A 16021-nucleotide genomic window follows, 5' to 3' on the forward strand; every position below is an offset into this window, starting at 1 on the left:
CTAATCAACTCTGCATCTTGCGTTACCGAGTTCCACTAATATAGCTCCTCTCGTACTGAGGAGGAGAAACTACGACAACCTTAACAGAAACACCCAGCCAATATATACAGGATCAAGCGGAAGTAAGTGGAGGGAGATAATATATAAGGCAAAGGGAACAACAGCGCAAGAGTGGGGAAAAGGAGGAATGGACTGGGGAGATCCAGACGGTTTAAAGGACCCTGGGCGAGCGCCAGTGCGAGTGTCGCCGCCCAAAGCGGTTACTGCGACGCGCACGAAAGCGTCGACGAGGAGGTTGTAATTGAGGCTAAACAAGCAAGACGCGAGCCCTGTGTGGAAGCCCAGTAGAGAGAGCCATCACCCAATATATTTCTTTGGGGGATGGCTAAGGTGGCGTGTGGCCCGAATATGCCGGAGGTTGCTGTTACCTATGATGCCCAACTCCCCAGGGGTAACTTGATCCGTTGAAGAAGTGAGAGGGCAGTGCGTACGGTCTCCAGACCACCGCTGCTTATGCTAGGTTTATAATGAGGCGGCGACGGTGGTGCGCCCTAGTCATCGCGAATAGCTTAGACCACATAAGTGCAGGAACTATTCCACCCCCTATGCCGCTACATGGGAGCGCCTAGTTGGGATATACAGAGCCGGCATTCAATGTTAAGCGGCACACAGAGAGCGTGATTCTTGGCCTTCCAGTACATCGATCTCCTCGGGCCAGCGTACATGGCCACACAGCGCTTACAGGTTGGGTTCCTGTCGCCCGGTTCGCCTGCACTATAAGCCCGTCGGGTTTTTCCACCTCGAGGCCGCACTGGCAGGCGTACGGGGACCATTCAAACCTTGGTTAAGATATAGGGGACGGCTTCTGATACTGTCTACAGAGCGCGTGCATCGCTCTCTTCTATCTGATCCGTCTAAATATATCCGGCGGCCGACTCTATGCCGCGAGCCCCAGCTCTTAAAAGGGTATAAGCTGGACTCATCCAGTGTAGCCTACTCCAGTTGCCACCAGGACTTACCAGTGTCTTTCACAGAGCCTGTTCCTCCTCACGCCACTCTCCCTATGGTCGCGTGTCCTCCAGCTCAAGTGCCTCCCAGATTCCATTCCCTAAGCCTAAATAAGGTTAAAGGTCACCGACGCTATCTCAGCCCGTGCTGTGCGCCTCAGCAGGTCAGAGTCTGGCCGTCTGTACGCGCCAACAGCCGGCTCTGCAACATGCTCAGTCTCCCAGACGCCAGCATCTTCCACCTCTGAGCCTGCGCTGCCCCAGGCACCCAATACTGAGCTCAATGCGCGCTCTCTCCATGCCGCGTCTGAGCAAAATTCCGTCTCCCACGGAGCGCCGGTGTCTAGCACATACCGTCTGGCGTTCCGAGCCTGTTTAGCAGGGGCTTCTGCAAACCGTCTGTCCAGAGCCCCGTTCTCAGAGAACACCTCCCGTTCTTCAGTACAGAGGACGCTAGAGCCATTCGTCAGTCAGAATCTGCCCCTAGAGGGCCGCCAACCAACAGGATCTGCCAGAGCCGGTCCAGCGCAAGGATCAGTATCTGCCCAGACCGCACAACAAACAGGGAGAGTCTGCCGAGAGTGCCGCTTCAACCAGACAGGATCTGCCGAGCCGTCATCCAGCCTATGAGCTTCAGAAGCCGCGCGAGTCCAGTCGGATGTATGACTGCCCTACACGTCATGTGAGCTGACACCCTAACAGTCATGAGCCACACCTACAAAGTCATGAGCTGCCCCTACTCGCAGTCATTGAGCTGCCCTTACTCAGTCAAGGAGGCCTGCCCTACTAGTCAGAGCTTGCTCCTACAGATACAGAGCTTGCTCTCTCTCTAACAGTCAGGAGCTCCCCTCCCCATTACAGTCCGTCCTCTCTCTGAGTAGTAGGTATTCATGTTTTAATGAACAAACAACAAACACTACAAATTACGAAACTCTACAAACGTGACTAACCTGAAAACAGTCCTGTGTGGCCCAAACACTGACACAGGAAACAAACACCCACAAAATCCCAACACAAAACAAGCCTCCTATATATGATTCTCAATCAGGGACAACGATTACCATCTGCCTCTGATTGAGAACCATATTAGGCTGGACATAGAAACAGACAAACTAGACACACAACATAGAATTCCCACCCAGCTCACGTCCTGACCAACTAAACACATACAAAACAGAAAACAGGTCAGGAACGTGACAGACTTGGACATTTTTGCCAACATATGGCTAACCTTTTGACATGTACGAACACACCAGTGTGATCATTACACTCAAACCGGTGTGATTAGAACACTGCAATATAACATTGCCACAGTCAGCGTTGGAGCTGGCCACGCTGTTTTTCACAGAAACATTTTGCACAAACACAGTCTTTACAACTTTATGTCCTCAATGGGAGATGTTGATTTTTAAATGCAGATGTTTGGACATTCACAGAAGTAGCAAAAGCTTACACAATTCTCATCCAAATCAGAAAATGTAGGCTACATTAGTCTGAGGAAAGAGCGGGCTAACACAAGCGGTCATATAACACAAGCTGTCATATCCCGACTGACAGAAACCATAATATGAATTAGCTAATAGCATTTACTATTTAAAATGTATCACATAAGGGGTGAGCTCACCAGTGATCAAAATAATTGAGTAAAACACTTTCTAAAAATCTAAAGTAATCTGATGGTGGGCAGAGTGTGTGCACACTACCATATTTGTTTTTCTGTGTCAACCAACACGCAAAATGCATGTTGAAGGTGAAGGGGGTGGGTCGTCTACATCATTCACTTCCCATCATTCAGTTTACTAATTTTGCTATGACATCTTTAGTCTGACAGACATTTACGTGACCTTAAACTCATTCTCTTAACTTCCTACGTTACCTAACCTGCTGCTTTAGTTAGTTCCATCAATATATTCCCTCCAAAAGGTACAGGTTTGGGGTCAAGTACTTTGTTATGTGCGGCGTGAAGACCAGATTTGTCCAGGACATTATTGTCTACACAGGGTTCACCACTGACTTCTATCTAACCTTAAAAGGGGCTTGGGGTGTCTAGGTCCGTGGTCATGACAATGCTGGCTCCTCATCTCAGGGAGGGCCACACTTTGAATGTGGACAAGTCCCACACCCTTCCAGCATCTGCTCTCCCACAGCACAGGGGCCTGTGGCACAGTCCGGTTGAACAGGAAGGGGATGCTGGCAATCAGAAGCAGGAAGATGCAGAGGGGGAAGGTGGAGTTGGTCAACAGCTGGCAGTAAAGTGGCATGACAACGAGACGTCCATGTTCTCTCCACTGTCCATACAGCAACCATGTCTGCCACATAGACGGTGGACCATCTGACGGGAGAGAGAAAGATCAAACCAGACTGAGAACCTCATGAGAGAGCTGCTGGAGGAGCACTACACTGCTCAGCGTCCATTCATTGGGGGCCGCCCTGCTGCAGACAATCCCCTACGCCTCACTGTAAGTCATTTTCCCTACAAAGTCTTTAAAATTGCTGCTAAAGGCAGTTGCACACAGAGGCATTGCAAAGTCCGGCACCAGGAGAAAGAAGCAGAGGAGTTTGACAAAGTACACTTGTTTATGTTGTGACACACCCCTGTGTGTTGCACCATGCTTTGGGGAGTATCATAAACTCAAGTACTATTGAGCACATCTGCAGCAATTAGTGACTGACTGACTGACTGCCATGATATGATACTATGCCCTAAGGGATGGCGGTGGGAATGCAGTTGTTCAATTCATATGAATATTGAAATATAGGTTAGGCATATTATTAAGTTGTCAATCTTTTCTTTTGTTTTTTTCCTCAAGTAAAACTACTTTTTGTTTTTGTTGTTCAACCACTAGCAATACTTCAATAAAATAGACAACCATTACATATAGGCCTATGTAATTTCTTGCATTTTTTTTCCTCCAGTAAAACTGTAAAGGAATGCATGATAAAGCACTATGTTGCTAGTTGACAGAAGCTGGCCTCAATCTTCAGCAATAAATATGTGCAGTTCCAGTTATGATGTTGGCAAATCATTTTAAATACTGTGTGTGTGTGTGGTTTCTGAATGTACAAAATAAAGAGGAAGAATTAGTACTTATAATATCAGGATATAGCAATAAAACAATATTACAATGGAGTAACATAATAACACTGCTATAAAAATAAGTTGCAATGACAAAAATCACAATTATGAATGATATAAGAACAGTAACTGAAAAGCTCTACAAGGGCTCCACAAGAGGGCAGGGCAGGACAGGGCAGAGCTATGCTAAACAGGCCAAATTAATACATAGGCCGTGGTCACGATAAGACCAGGGTAGCTTCAAAGGACACAACACAAGCTAATACTTCTTTGACGCCATTAGCATTGTTTTACAGAGCTAATAGAATAATGTAGCTAGCTACATAAGCACAATTGAGTATATCACTATAAAGGTTATGAAATTAGTATCTTGCGTTGCACGGTTACAAAGGCATACACACAGAATACGTTATGCTCCATACATACATACATGCTGTGACGCTCGTTGATAGAAGGATCGGACCAAGGTGCATCGTGGTAGGCGTACATCTTACTTTTATTTGATGACACCGAAAAAACAACAAATACAAAACAAAACGCACAGTTCTGTAGGGCTGGAAAGTAACAGTACAAAAACAAGATCCCACAAACTAAARGTGGAAAAAAGGCTGCCTAAGTATGATCCCCAATCAGAGACAACGATAGACAGCTGCTTCTGACTGGGAACCATACCCGGCCAACAAAGAAATAGAAAAACTAGAATGCCCATCCAAATCACACCCTGACCTAACCAAATAGAGAAATAAAAAGGCTCTCTAAGGTCAGGGCGTGACACTACCCCCCCAAAGGTGCGGACTCCGGCTGCAAAACCTGACTCTATGGGGGAGGGTCCGGCTGGGCATCTAGCCTCGGTGGCGGCTCCGGTTCGGGACGTAGACCCCGCTCCGCTCGCTGATCCCTCCGCTTCCGTGGAACCGGACCGTGGATTGTCGCCGGAGGCTCCGGACCGTGGATTGTCGCCTTGAGGATCCGGACAGTAGATCGTCGCGGGACTCCGGACCGTAGCTCGTCACCAGAGGAACCAGATCGTGGATCATCGCCGGAGGAGCGGACCGTGGATCGTCGCCGGGAGGCTCCGGACTGTGGATCGTGCCGGGGGCTCCGGACCATAGATCGTCGCTGGGGACTCCGACCGTAGGTCGTCGCCGGGACTCTGGACCGTAGTTCGTCACCGGAGGAACCAGATCGTGGATCGTCGCCGGAGGAACCGGACCGTGGATCGTCGCCGGAGGCTCCGGACTGTGGATTGTCGCCGGGGGCTCCGGACCGTAGGTCGTCGCAGAAGGCTCCGGACTGGGAACCATCGCTGGAGGCTCCGGACTGGGAACCCTCGCTGGCGCTCCGGACTGGGAACCCTCGCTGGAGGCTCTGGACTGCCGACCGTCGCTGCGAGACTCCGGACCTTGGATCGTCTCTGGAGGCTCCGGTCCATGGATCATCACGGGATGCTCCGGGCCATGGATCCTCCCTGGAGGCTTTGGGCCATGGATCATAATGGAGGCTTTGGCCATGGATCATCACTGGAAGCTCCGGGCCATAGATCATCACTGGAGGCTCTTGGCCATGGATCATCACCTGGAAGCTTCGGGCCATGGATCATCACTGGAGGCTTCGGGCCATGGATCATCACTGGAGGCTCCGGGCCATGGATCATCACTGGAGGCTCCGGGCCATGGATCATCACTGGATGCTCCGGGCCATGGATCATCACTGGATGCTTCGTGCCATGGATCATCACTGGAGGCTTCGGACTGGGAACCTTCACAGGAGGCTCCGGACTGCGAAGGTGCACTGGAGGCCTGGTGCGTGGAGCCAACACAGGGCGTACCAGGCTGGGGAGACGCACGTGAGACCGGGTGTGTGGAGCAGGCACAGGGCTTCCCAGGCTAGAGAGACGCACTGGAGGCCGGGTGCGTGGAGCTGACACAGGATATACTGGGCCGTGGAGGCGCCCTGGAGGTCTGGAGGGTAGAGCTGGCACAACTCGTCCTGGCTGGATGCTCACTATAGCACGGCAAGTGCGGGGCGCTGGCACAGGACGCACTGGGCTGTGAAGGCGCACTGGAAACACAGTGCRTAGAGCCGGCGCAGGACATCCTGGTCCGAGGAGGCGTACTGTAGACCAGGAGCGCTGAGCCGGCACAACCCGTCCTGGCTGGATGCTCATTTTTGCACGGCAAGTGCGGGGAGCTGGCACCGAGCGCACAGGGTTGTGAATGCGCACTGGAGACACAGTGCGTATCACCGCCTTGATTTGAGCGGGCAGGGTGCCTTGGTTTGAGGGCAACGTGGGTTAACTGACCTGTTGTGTGACATTCATATTTTGGAACAGTGACATTCTGGGTTGCCGGTTTGCCCAGGTAGCTGTCCCTGGGCAAAAAAGTTTGAAGACCCCTGATTTACAAGATACCTGCAATTTGCTCTTTAGCGCCATCTGTTGAGTACACTATATAGCAGATCAGATGACCTGGGTGGTCATTTCAGCGCCCCAGGACAGTCCATTTACTTTGTGCTGCAACCCGAAACCCTTCAATCTCATTGGTGCAGAGCAGTCCCATAGCAAAGCAATCTATTAGCTTGCAATGCAATCCGAGCACTGGGTGGCAGGCCCTTGCGCCTGGAGCTTATTGTAAGAGTAGGGGTGTTAACCCGGTATCCTGGATAAAYTTCCAGTCTGGCCCTCATACCATCATGGCCACCTAATCATCCCCAGCTTCTAATAAGAATGGCGTCGGAGAGGATGGCTGCCGTTTTACGGGCTCCTAACCAATTCTACTATTTTGTTAGTTTTTTTGCATTGTTTGGAACTTATTTTGTACATAATGTTGATGCTACCGTCTCTTATGACCGAAAATAGCTTTTGGATATCAGAACAGCGATTACTCACCTCAAACTCGACAAAGATTTTTTCTTTAACCTTTCTGGGAACGGGGTTCTCGCCAACAGCCAATAAAATTGCAGGGYGCCAAATTCAATCAACAGAAATCTCATAATTCAAATTTCTCAAACATACAAGTATTAGACACCATTTTAAAGATAAACTTCTCCTTAATCCAACCACCGTGTCCGATTTCAAAAAAGCTTTTCGGCGAAAGCAGAACATATCATTATGTTAGGTTAGCAACTAATCACAGAAAATATACAGCCATTTTCCAACCAAAGAGAGGTCACAAAAAGCAGAAATGGAGATTAAATTAATCACTAACCTTTGATATTCTTCATCAGATGACACTCCCGGGACAACATGTTACACAATACATGTATGTTTTGTTGGATCAAGTTCATATTTATATCCAAAAACCTCAGTTTACATTTGAATTTGCACAGAGCCACATCAATTTACAGAAATACTCATAATAAACATTGATAAAAGATACAAGTGTTATTCATAGAATTAAAGATATACTTCTCCTGCAACCGCTGTGTSAGATTTCAAAAAAACTTTCCGCAAAAAGCAAACCATGCAATAATCTAATTTTGGCGCTCAGACAACAAATCAAGCCAAACAGATATCCGTCATGTTGGAGTCAACATAAGTCAGAAATAGCATTATAAATATTCACTTACCTTTGATGATCTTCATCAGAATGCACTACCAGGAATCCCAGTTCCACAATAAATGTTTGATTTGTTCGATAAAGTTAGTCTTTATGTCCAAATACCTCCTTTTTGTTCACGCATTTAGCCCAGTAATCCAAATTCATGACGCGCGATCACTRGGTGCAGACAAAAGTCAAAAAGTCCGTAAAAACGTGTCAAACGAAGTATAGAATCAATCTTTAGGATGTTTTTAACATAAATCTTCAATAATATTCCAACCGGAGAATTCCTTTATCTTCAGAAATGCAATGGAACTCAAGCTAACTCTCACGTGAACGCGCATGGTCAGCGCATGGCACTCTGGGAGAGACCTTACTCAATCCCCTCTCATTCGCCCCCACTTCACAGTAGAAGCATCAAACAAGGTTCTAAAGACTGTTGACATCTAGTGGAAGCCTTGGGTGGTGCAATATGACCCCATAGACACTGTGTATTCGATAGGCCAAGAGTTGAAAAACTACAAACCTCAGATTTCCCACTTCCTGGTTGGATTTTTCTCAGGTTTTCGCCTGCCATATGAGTTCTGTTAAACTCACAGACATCATTCATACAGTTTTAGAAAAGTCAAAGTGTTTTCTATCCAAAACTAATAATAATATGCATATATTAGCAACTGAGACTGGGGAGCAGGCCGTTTACTCTGGGCACCTCTGGGCACCTTTCATCCAAGCTACTCAATACTGCCCCTGCAGCCATAAGAAGATAAGCTTCCCACAATAAATCATGCCAAATATTGGCATCTTACATTCAAACAATGAATCCTGATCTAGGATAACTTTTAAAACATGAAATTATTTGGCTTGCTCTAAAAGGATTTGGCTAAAAGCAAATCACATACACATGGTTAGCAGATGTTAATGTGATTGTAGCGAAATGCTTGTGCTTCTAGTTCTGACAATGCAGTAATAACCAACAAGTAATCTAACCTAACAATTCCACAACTACTACCTTATACACACAAGTGTAAAGGGATAAAGGATATGTACATAAAGATATATGAATAAGTGATGGTACAGAACGGCATAGGCAAGATGCAGTAGATGGTATCGAGTACAGTATATACATATGAGATGAGTAATGTAGGGTATGTAAACATACAAGTGGCATAGTTTAAAGTGGCTAGTGATACATSTATTACATAAAGATGGCAAGATGCAGTAGATGATATAGAGTCCAGTATATACATATACATTATATTAAGTGGCATTGTTTAAAGTGGCTAGTGATACATTTTTTATCAAGTGAGCTGGAGTTGAGTCAGTATGTTGGCAGCAGCCACTCAATGTTAGTGGTGGCTGTTTAACAGTCGGATGGCCTTGAGATAGAAGCTGTTTTTCAGTCTAGCGGTCCCAGCTTTGATGCACCTGTACTGACCTCGCCTTCTGGATGATAGCGGGGTGAACAGGCAGTGGCTCGGGTGGTTGTTGTCCTTGATGATCTTTATGGCCTTCCTGTGACATCGGGTGGTGTAGGTGTCCTGGGGGGCAGGTAGTTTGCCCCCAGTGATGCGTTGTGCAGACCTCACTACCCTCTGGAGAGCCTTACGGTTGTGGGCGGAGCAGGTTCCGTACCAGGCGGTGATACAGCCCGACAGGATGCTCTCGATTGTGCATCTGTAGAAGTTTGTGAGTGCTTTTGGTGACGAGCCGAATTTCTTCTGCCTCCTGAGGTTGAAGAGGCGCTGCTGCGCCTTCTTCACAACGCTGTCTGTGTGGGTGGACCAATTCAGTTTGTCCGTGATGTGTACACCGAGGAACTTACAACTTACTACCCTCTGATGCTGCCATCCCTGTGGGATGATGTTCTTTGGCTTGCAAGCCTCCCCATTTTTCCTCCAAACATAACGATGGTAATTATCGGCAAACAGTTTTATTTGTGTTTCATCAGACCAGAGGACATTTTCTCCAAAAAGTATGATCTTTGTCCCCATGTGCAGTTGCAAACCATAGTCTGGCTTTTTTTATGGCAGTTTTGGAGCAGTGGCTTCTTCCTTGCTGAGCGGCCTTTCAGGTTATGTCGATATAGGACTAGTTTTAGTGTGGATATGTCACGACCTCCGCCGATGTCGGCCCCTCTCCTTGTTCGGGTGGTGTTCGGCGGTCGACGTCACCGGCTTTCTAGTCACCACCGATCCATGTTTAATTTTTGTTTTGTTTTGTCTGTATTACACACACCTGGTTTCAATTCCCATATCATGTTCCTTATTTAACCCTCTAGCATACCTTTCTGTTCTGTCCGTGATTGTTGGTGTCTTAGTGATTGTAGTAGGTGTTATTTTGTATGTATTTTCCTTATTGGAATATTGCTTGTATTTTTTTGTGATTAAAACTCAGTTGTTTTTGTTCAAACCTGTGTCCTGCGCCTGACTCCGCTACATCTCTTCACCCAATCGCTGACAGGATATAGATACTTTTGTACCTGTTTTCTCCAGCATCTTCACAAGGTCCTTTGCTGTTGTTCTGGAATTGATTTGCACTTTACGCACCAAAGTACGTTCATCTCTAGGAGACAGAACGCGTCTCCTTCCTGAGCGGTATGACGGCTGCATGGTCCCATGGGGTTTATACTTGGGGACTATTGTTTGTTCAAATGAAAGTGGTACCTTCAGGCGTGGAAATTGCTCCCAAGGATGAACCAGACTTGTGGCGGTTTACAATTTCTTGGCTAAGAAGGTCTTGGCTAACTATTTTAGATATTCACGATGTCAAGCAAAGAAATTGACACATTGACTCGGTACMGGTACCCCCTGTAGATAGCCTCATTATTGATATTTTAATGTGTTAGCTTTTTTTTTAACTTAGCCTATTTAGTAAATATTCTTCACTATTTTCTTAAAACTGCTTTGTTGGTTCAGCACAAGTGAAAAAATTTATATTTTATTGGCTCATTCATCCCCTCTCCTCTYCCCTGTAATTATTCCCCAGGTCGTTGCTGTAAATGAGTATGTGTTCTCAGTCAAGTTACCTAGTAAAATAAGGGTTAAATATAATTAAATAAAAGGCTGTCAGTCATACTCAGAGCCCTGTGAACTGGGCCACCCACACATATTCTGTACGGTGGCTCAGATGCAGCCCTAAAGAGATTTTGTAACGCTTGTCGTCTGGAGGAGAAGAAGAGGACCAAGGTGCAGCGTGGTAAGTGTTCATATCATTTAATAAAATATGCAACACTAAACAAAACAACAAACACGACAAATGAACAGTCCTGAAAGGTGACACAAACACTAACCCGGAAACAACCACCCACAAACATAGGTGGGAACAGGCTACCTAAATATGATTCTAAATCAGAGCCAATGAATGACAACTGCCTCTGATTGAGAACCATACCAGGCCAAACACACAGAAATACAACACAAGGACAACATAGAACACCAGACATAGAATGCCCACCCAAACTCACGCCCTGACCAACCAAAACAGAGACATAAAAAGGATCTCTAAGGTCAGGACGTGACAGATTTAGAGGCAGTATTTTTAAAGGAGGGTGGAGATTCACTCTGCTTGCATATTTTTTTTTACAGATATATCAGAAACAGAGGTGGCAGGTTAAGAGGAAATAAAGTGTGAGAGGTGGCATCAGGTATTGAATCCCAGTCTCATGCGGGGAATCGTACATGTGCGTAAAGCCGGGGCTTAATGCATCATGTACATGGGACGCACATGTACAAAGGAGCTCAGCTACATTAGACAGCTACATTACCCACAGATATCAAGTACTGATYACTGCACAGAAGTTCTCTTTCAATCTCTCCCCTTCTCCCGTGTGCTACAACCTTAGCCATTTGACTGGCGAAGAGGAGGGAGGGCTATCCACTCCGTGGTAGTTAGATGGATTGGGAGGAGGAGGAGGAGAGTGACTGCTGCTGTGTGCCTGTCTACACAGCCCCCCTCCCTCTCTCACTCTGTCAGCAATCCCCTCTTCTCTTTCTCCCTCTCCATCTCCCTTGCGCTCTCTCTGTCTGTCTGTTGTGTTAGCAGTATGGAGCCCAACAGTCCTAAGAAGATCCAGTTTGCTGTGCCTCCCTTTCAGAGCCAGTTGGACCCTCAGGCAGCTGAACATGTGAGTTCATCCAACTGCACTATTGGCTTGTGGGGGGTGGGTGGGTGGCGGGTAATGTGCATGGGTGACAGGGATATTTGATCATTTGGACTTCACTAGAGAGTAGATGGCTAGTTGGGTTTGTTGCTAATTGACAAGCYGGGAACGTATCAAGTGTCTCAGCGTAACAGTGCTGATTTAGGATCAGTTTAAACATTTACATCACAAAAAATTATATTACATGGACAGAGGGAGCTGAGCCTAGATCAGCACTCCTGCTCTGAAACACTTGATACATAATTGCCCTGGTCTTTATGAAATARCTTTTGGTTTTATTCGTGGTCATCTTTACAGCTGATTTCAATATKTGTGCATTAAACTATCTAACAATTATTCTAAAGATGATTCACAAACATCATGCTTGAAGTTGATTGCATTTACATTGGATGAACAATATCATGTTACTTTAATGGTTGAAGCAAAACCTTCATGCCCCTAAATCCATTACTACAACCAACATCAGCCTGATGCAACTCTTTTGGCTAGTAATGGCTGGAACACACAGAATGAGAGGATTGGATGCAGTTGAGGATTAGATGCTGCTGTGCATTATACTGCAGGGTGGTTACCCCTAGGCTCTGATCGTGGGTCAGTTTTTGATTTTCCCCTCTAATGGTTATGGTTGGGATTGGGAAAGGGGAAGCTGATCCCTCACCCCTTCCTCCCCCATCTCAGATTCGTAGGAGAAGACCCACCCCTGCGACGCTGGTCATCTACCAAGAGCCATCTGGGGCAGGTAAGACAGGGAAAACTCTATCCCATCACAGTGTGTGAGTGTGTCTGTCTGTCTGTCTGTCTGTCTGTCTGTCTGTCGTCTGTCTGTCTGTATGTTTCTAGGAGGTTTAGGGTTAAGGTTAGAATTAGTATTAGGGTTAGGGTTAAAAGCTAGGGTTTGTTTTAGGGTTTGGTTTAAGATTATGTTTTAGGGTTAGAGTTAGGGTAAGAGTATGGGTTAGGGTTAAGGTTAAGGTTTAGGTTAGTTATAGGGGTTAGGGAAAATAGGATTTTGAATAGGACTGAATTGTGTGTCCCCACAAGGTTAGCTGTACAATACTGTGTGTGTGTAATGTGTGTGTGTGTGTGTGTGTGTGTGTGTGTGTGTGTGTGTGTGTGTGTGTGTGTGTGTGTGTGTGTGTGTGTGTGTGTGTGTGTGTGTTGTGTGGTTGTGTGGTGTTTGTGTGTGTGTGTGTGTGTGTGTGTATCTCTCCGTGTGTGTACTGCAACTAAGGTTACAATGGAGGGGCGTACACCACCATATCATTTTTACCAGCTTTTACAGAATGTCTGGAGGCTCCTGAGTGGAGCAGTGGTCTAAGACACTGCATCTCAGTACAAGAGGTGTCACTGCAGTACCTGGTTTGAATCCAGGCTGCATCACATCTAGCTATGATTGGGTCCCATAGGACGGTGCACAATTGGTAAGGGTCGTCCGGGTTTGGCCGGGCTAGGCCGTCATTGTAAATAAGAATTTGTTCTTAATTGGTTAAAGGTTAAATACATGTCTTCACTCTCACACTAGAGACTATATACTTTATCTGCCTCAACATTATCAGCATAACATTTACTGTGAGTTTATAGAAGTCAGGACATTCACTCATGCTCACTCATATGCTATTGAGAGCCAATTATCTAAGGAAAACTCTTCTGCTATCTTGATCAGGACTATCTTGAAAAATGTATTTGTATCTTAATGAGACAAAGATGGATAAATATCAAATAAAAGGAGTCAGCTGATAGTTTGTACAGGAATTCCAGCGGAATGTTAGTCATAACAATGTAAGAACCTTTCAGCACTGGCCCAAATTCAAAGGCGTCTGCATCCCAGAGCATATTCCAGTCTGTGCTAGCAAAACAGTCCTGTAGCTTAGCATCTGCTTCATCTGACCACTTTCTTATTGACCGAGTCACTGGTGCTTCCCTGCTTTAATTTTTGCATGAAATCAGAAATCAGGAGGATAGAATTGTGGTCAGATTTGCCAAATGGAGGGTGAGGGAGAGCTTTGTACGAGTCTCTGTGTGTGGATTAAAGGTGGTCTAAAGTGTATTTTCCCCTCTGGTGGTCTGTAGGTTTCCTTCCAGTGTTGGCCATTTTAGTTTTGTCCCACACTTGTCTATAATCTCTGTATAGGTTGCCAGTGGCATTATCSTCCTCTCATCATTTAGGGTGGCCATTACTCCTAGTAGCCATCTGAATGGTCACTTTTATCATATTTGTAATTCTGGAGCAACATTAGGACGTGCCAATGCACAGGCTGTGCAGTTGTAAAGGTGCTTTGGAATGGTTAAACTGTTCAACCTTGAATCTGAACCTTGAATCAGCGCATGCTCGGAGTACACGTCCTGGTAATCCGTCTGGCCCTGCGGCCTTGTGAATGTTGACCTGYTTAAAGGTCTTAATCACATCGGCTGCGGAKRGCGTGATCACACAGTCATCCAGAACACCTGATGCTCTTATGCCCCCCCCCTTCCAACAGAGATCAAATGGACAGAACTCATAGAAAGTTGGTGGTAGGGGGACACTGAAACATAGTGAGTGTTTTGGTTTTGTAAGTCTGGTGGCTAAGCCTTACTTTTTAAAACATATGTTTTGTTATTTTTATTGAATATCCAAAACATACAATATACTTGCAGTGAAGCCGCTCAACAACTACATCATACCAGTCAACCAACAGACTCCCATTTAGAGCGACACACAGAAAAWTCCAGGGTCAATGCCCTGCTCAAGTGCACATTGACAGATCTCCCACCAGGCCAAAAAACATGAACCCGAACCCAGCAAGATGTGTGGGGGCCACAGTTCCCCAATAGCTGTCCCTCAACCATTCGAGACCCCTCCAACATCCCCCCCCTCCAAGAAGAAAAATGTGATTYGATTCATTCCATTCCCCTGTCACGACTTCCGCCGAAGTCGGTCCCTCTCCTAGTTCGAGCGGCGTTCGGCGGTCGACGTCACTGGCCTTCTAGCCATCGCCGATCCACCTTTCATTTTCCATTGGTTTTGTCTTGTCTTCCCTCACACCTGGTTCCAATTCCATCAATTACATGTTGTGTATTTAACCCTCTGTTMCCCCCCATGTCCTTGTCCGGAATTGTTTCTTGTAGTGCTTGTGCACGTTATGCTGGTGGATACCGGGTTTTGTTTGACCCATTCATTGATTGTTCTGTTTACGGTGGTTTTATGTTTATTAAACGACACCGTTGTAAATCAGWTTTCACTCTCCTGCGCGTRATTTCTGTGCCGCCAGTACGCACCCCCTTACGTCCCCACTCCCAAGAACCCCMCAATGCACCAACAACCAAGACAATGAACTAAAGAGAAAAAGGGAAAAGACAGAAGAAAACAGCAAACAACAATGCAAAAAACTTTTATCTGACCATCATTTTACTTCCCGCACAGCAACTCCAATCCCATTTGTCTCCAATTCTACATCCCAACCCTCGGCTTCCCTCAGCCCATCCCATCTATCTCTGCTGGCCACCCACTTCGGGTTTCTACGCAACACATCTTTCAACTATGCTGTGCTGTTTAACGTACATTTTCAATTTATATAATCGAATAGAATCCACAGATTGTGAGTTGAAGATAAATACTGTTACTAAGAGTATTAGCATATTAGTAATTGACTGACCCGGTCTCTCCAGATCTCCTAACAGCRCTATTTCTAGGGTCAATTTTAGATCAATGCTATGCATTTTCAGCCATTCCTGAACCTGAGACCAGAAACAGGCTACCTGAGGGCAATGCCAAAATAAATTGTCTATTGATTCTGTATCCTCACAACAAAATCTGCAGAGCTTCGATGATTTTATGCCCCAAATATTCAAMATTTTGTTGGTGGCAAGAATTCATACACCCTGCACCATGGAATCAGTACATCAAAAATCTCTTCCCAACTATTTTGTAATTTGTATGGCACAGTTGTCAACATCCTGGTCCTCAAATGAAACTGGTATACTTTCCTATTTATGCTATTTTTATTCCTCTGACAGTTTTGATCCGTTATATTGGGCAGACAGAGCAGTTCCCTACCTCCTCCCGCTGCCACCTGCCTCCTCTATTTTTGGGGTAATGCTGTAATCAATTGGTTGTACTCTTGGATTAAGCTGACCTTCCCATACAATTCTGATAACTCCATGAAGAACATAACTCTACCATTCCAATTTACAATATCATTTAAGAACAAAATACCCTTTTCAAACATATTTCCCATAAATACATGTATTTTAACAACAAGCA

The 16021-nt window shown here is 46.0% G+C and overlaps 1 protein-coding gene across 2 annotated transcripts in view; it reads left to right on the forward strand.

Annotated features, from left to right (window-relative positions):
• The first annotated feature begins 11507 nt into the window (after positions 1-11507).
• Positions 11508-16021, forward strand: part of LOC111971082 (protein phosphatase 1 regulatory subunit 1C) — a 33353-nt gene continuing 28839 nt past the window's right edge. Inside the window, exons 1-2 of one of the 2 annotated variants that reach the window (XM_023997882.2) lie at positions 11508-11745; positions 12460-12520. In XM_023997882.2, coding sequence (XP_023853650.1) covers positions 11665-11745; positions 12460-12520 — 142 coding nt within the window. In that variant the 5' untranslated portion in view covers positions 11508-11664. The remainder of the gene's footprint in view (positions 11746-12459; positions 12521-16021) is intronic. The other variant, XM_023997881.2, reaches the window with a different exon arrangement.

Source organism: Salvelinus sp. IW2-2015, linkage group LG12, assembly GCF_002910315.2.
Source record: "Salvelinus sp. IW2-2015 linkage group LG12, ASM291031v2, whole genome shotgun sequence".
NCBI lineage: Eukaryota > Metazoa > Chordata > Actinopteri > Salmoniformes > Salmonidae > Salvelinus > Salvelinus sp. IW2-2015.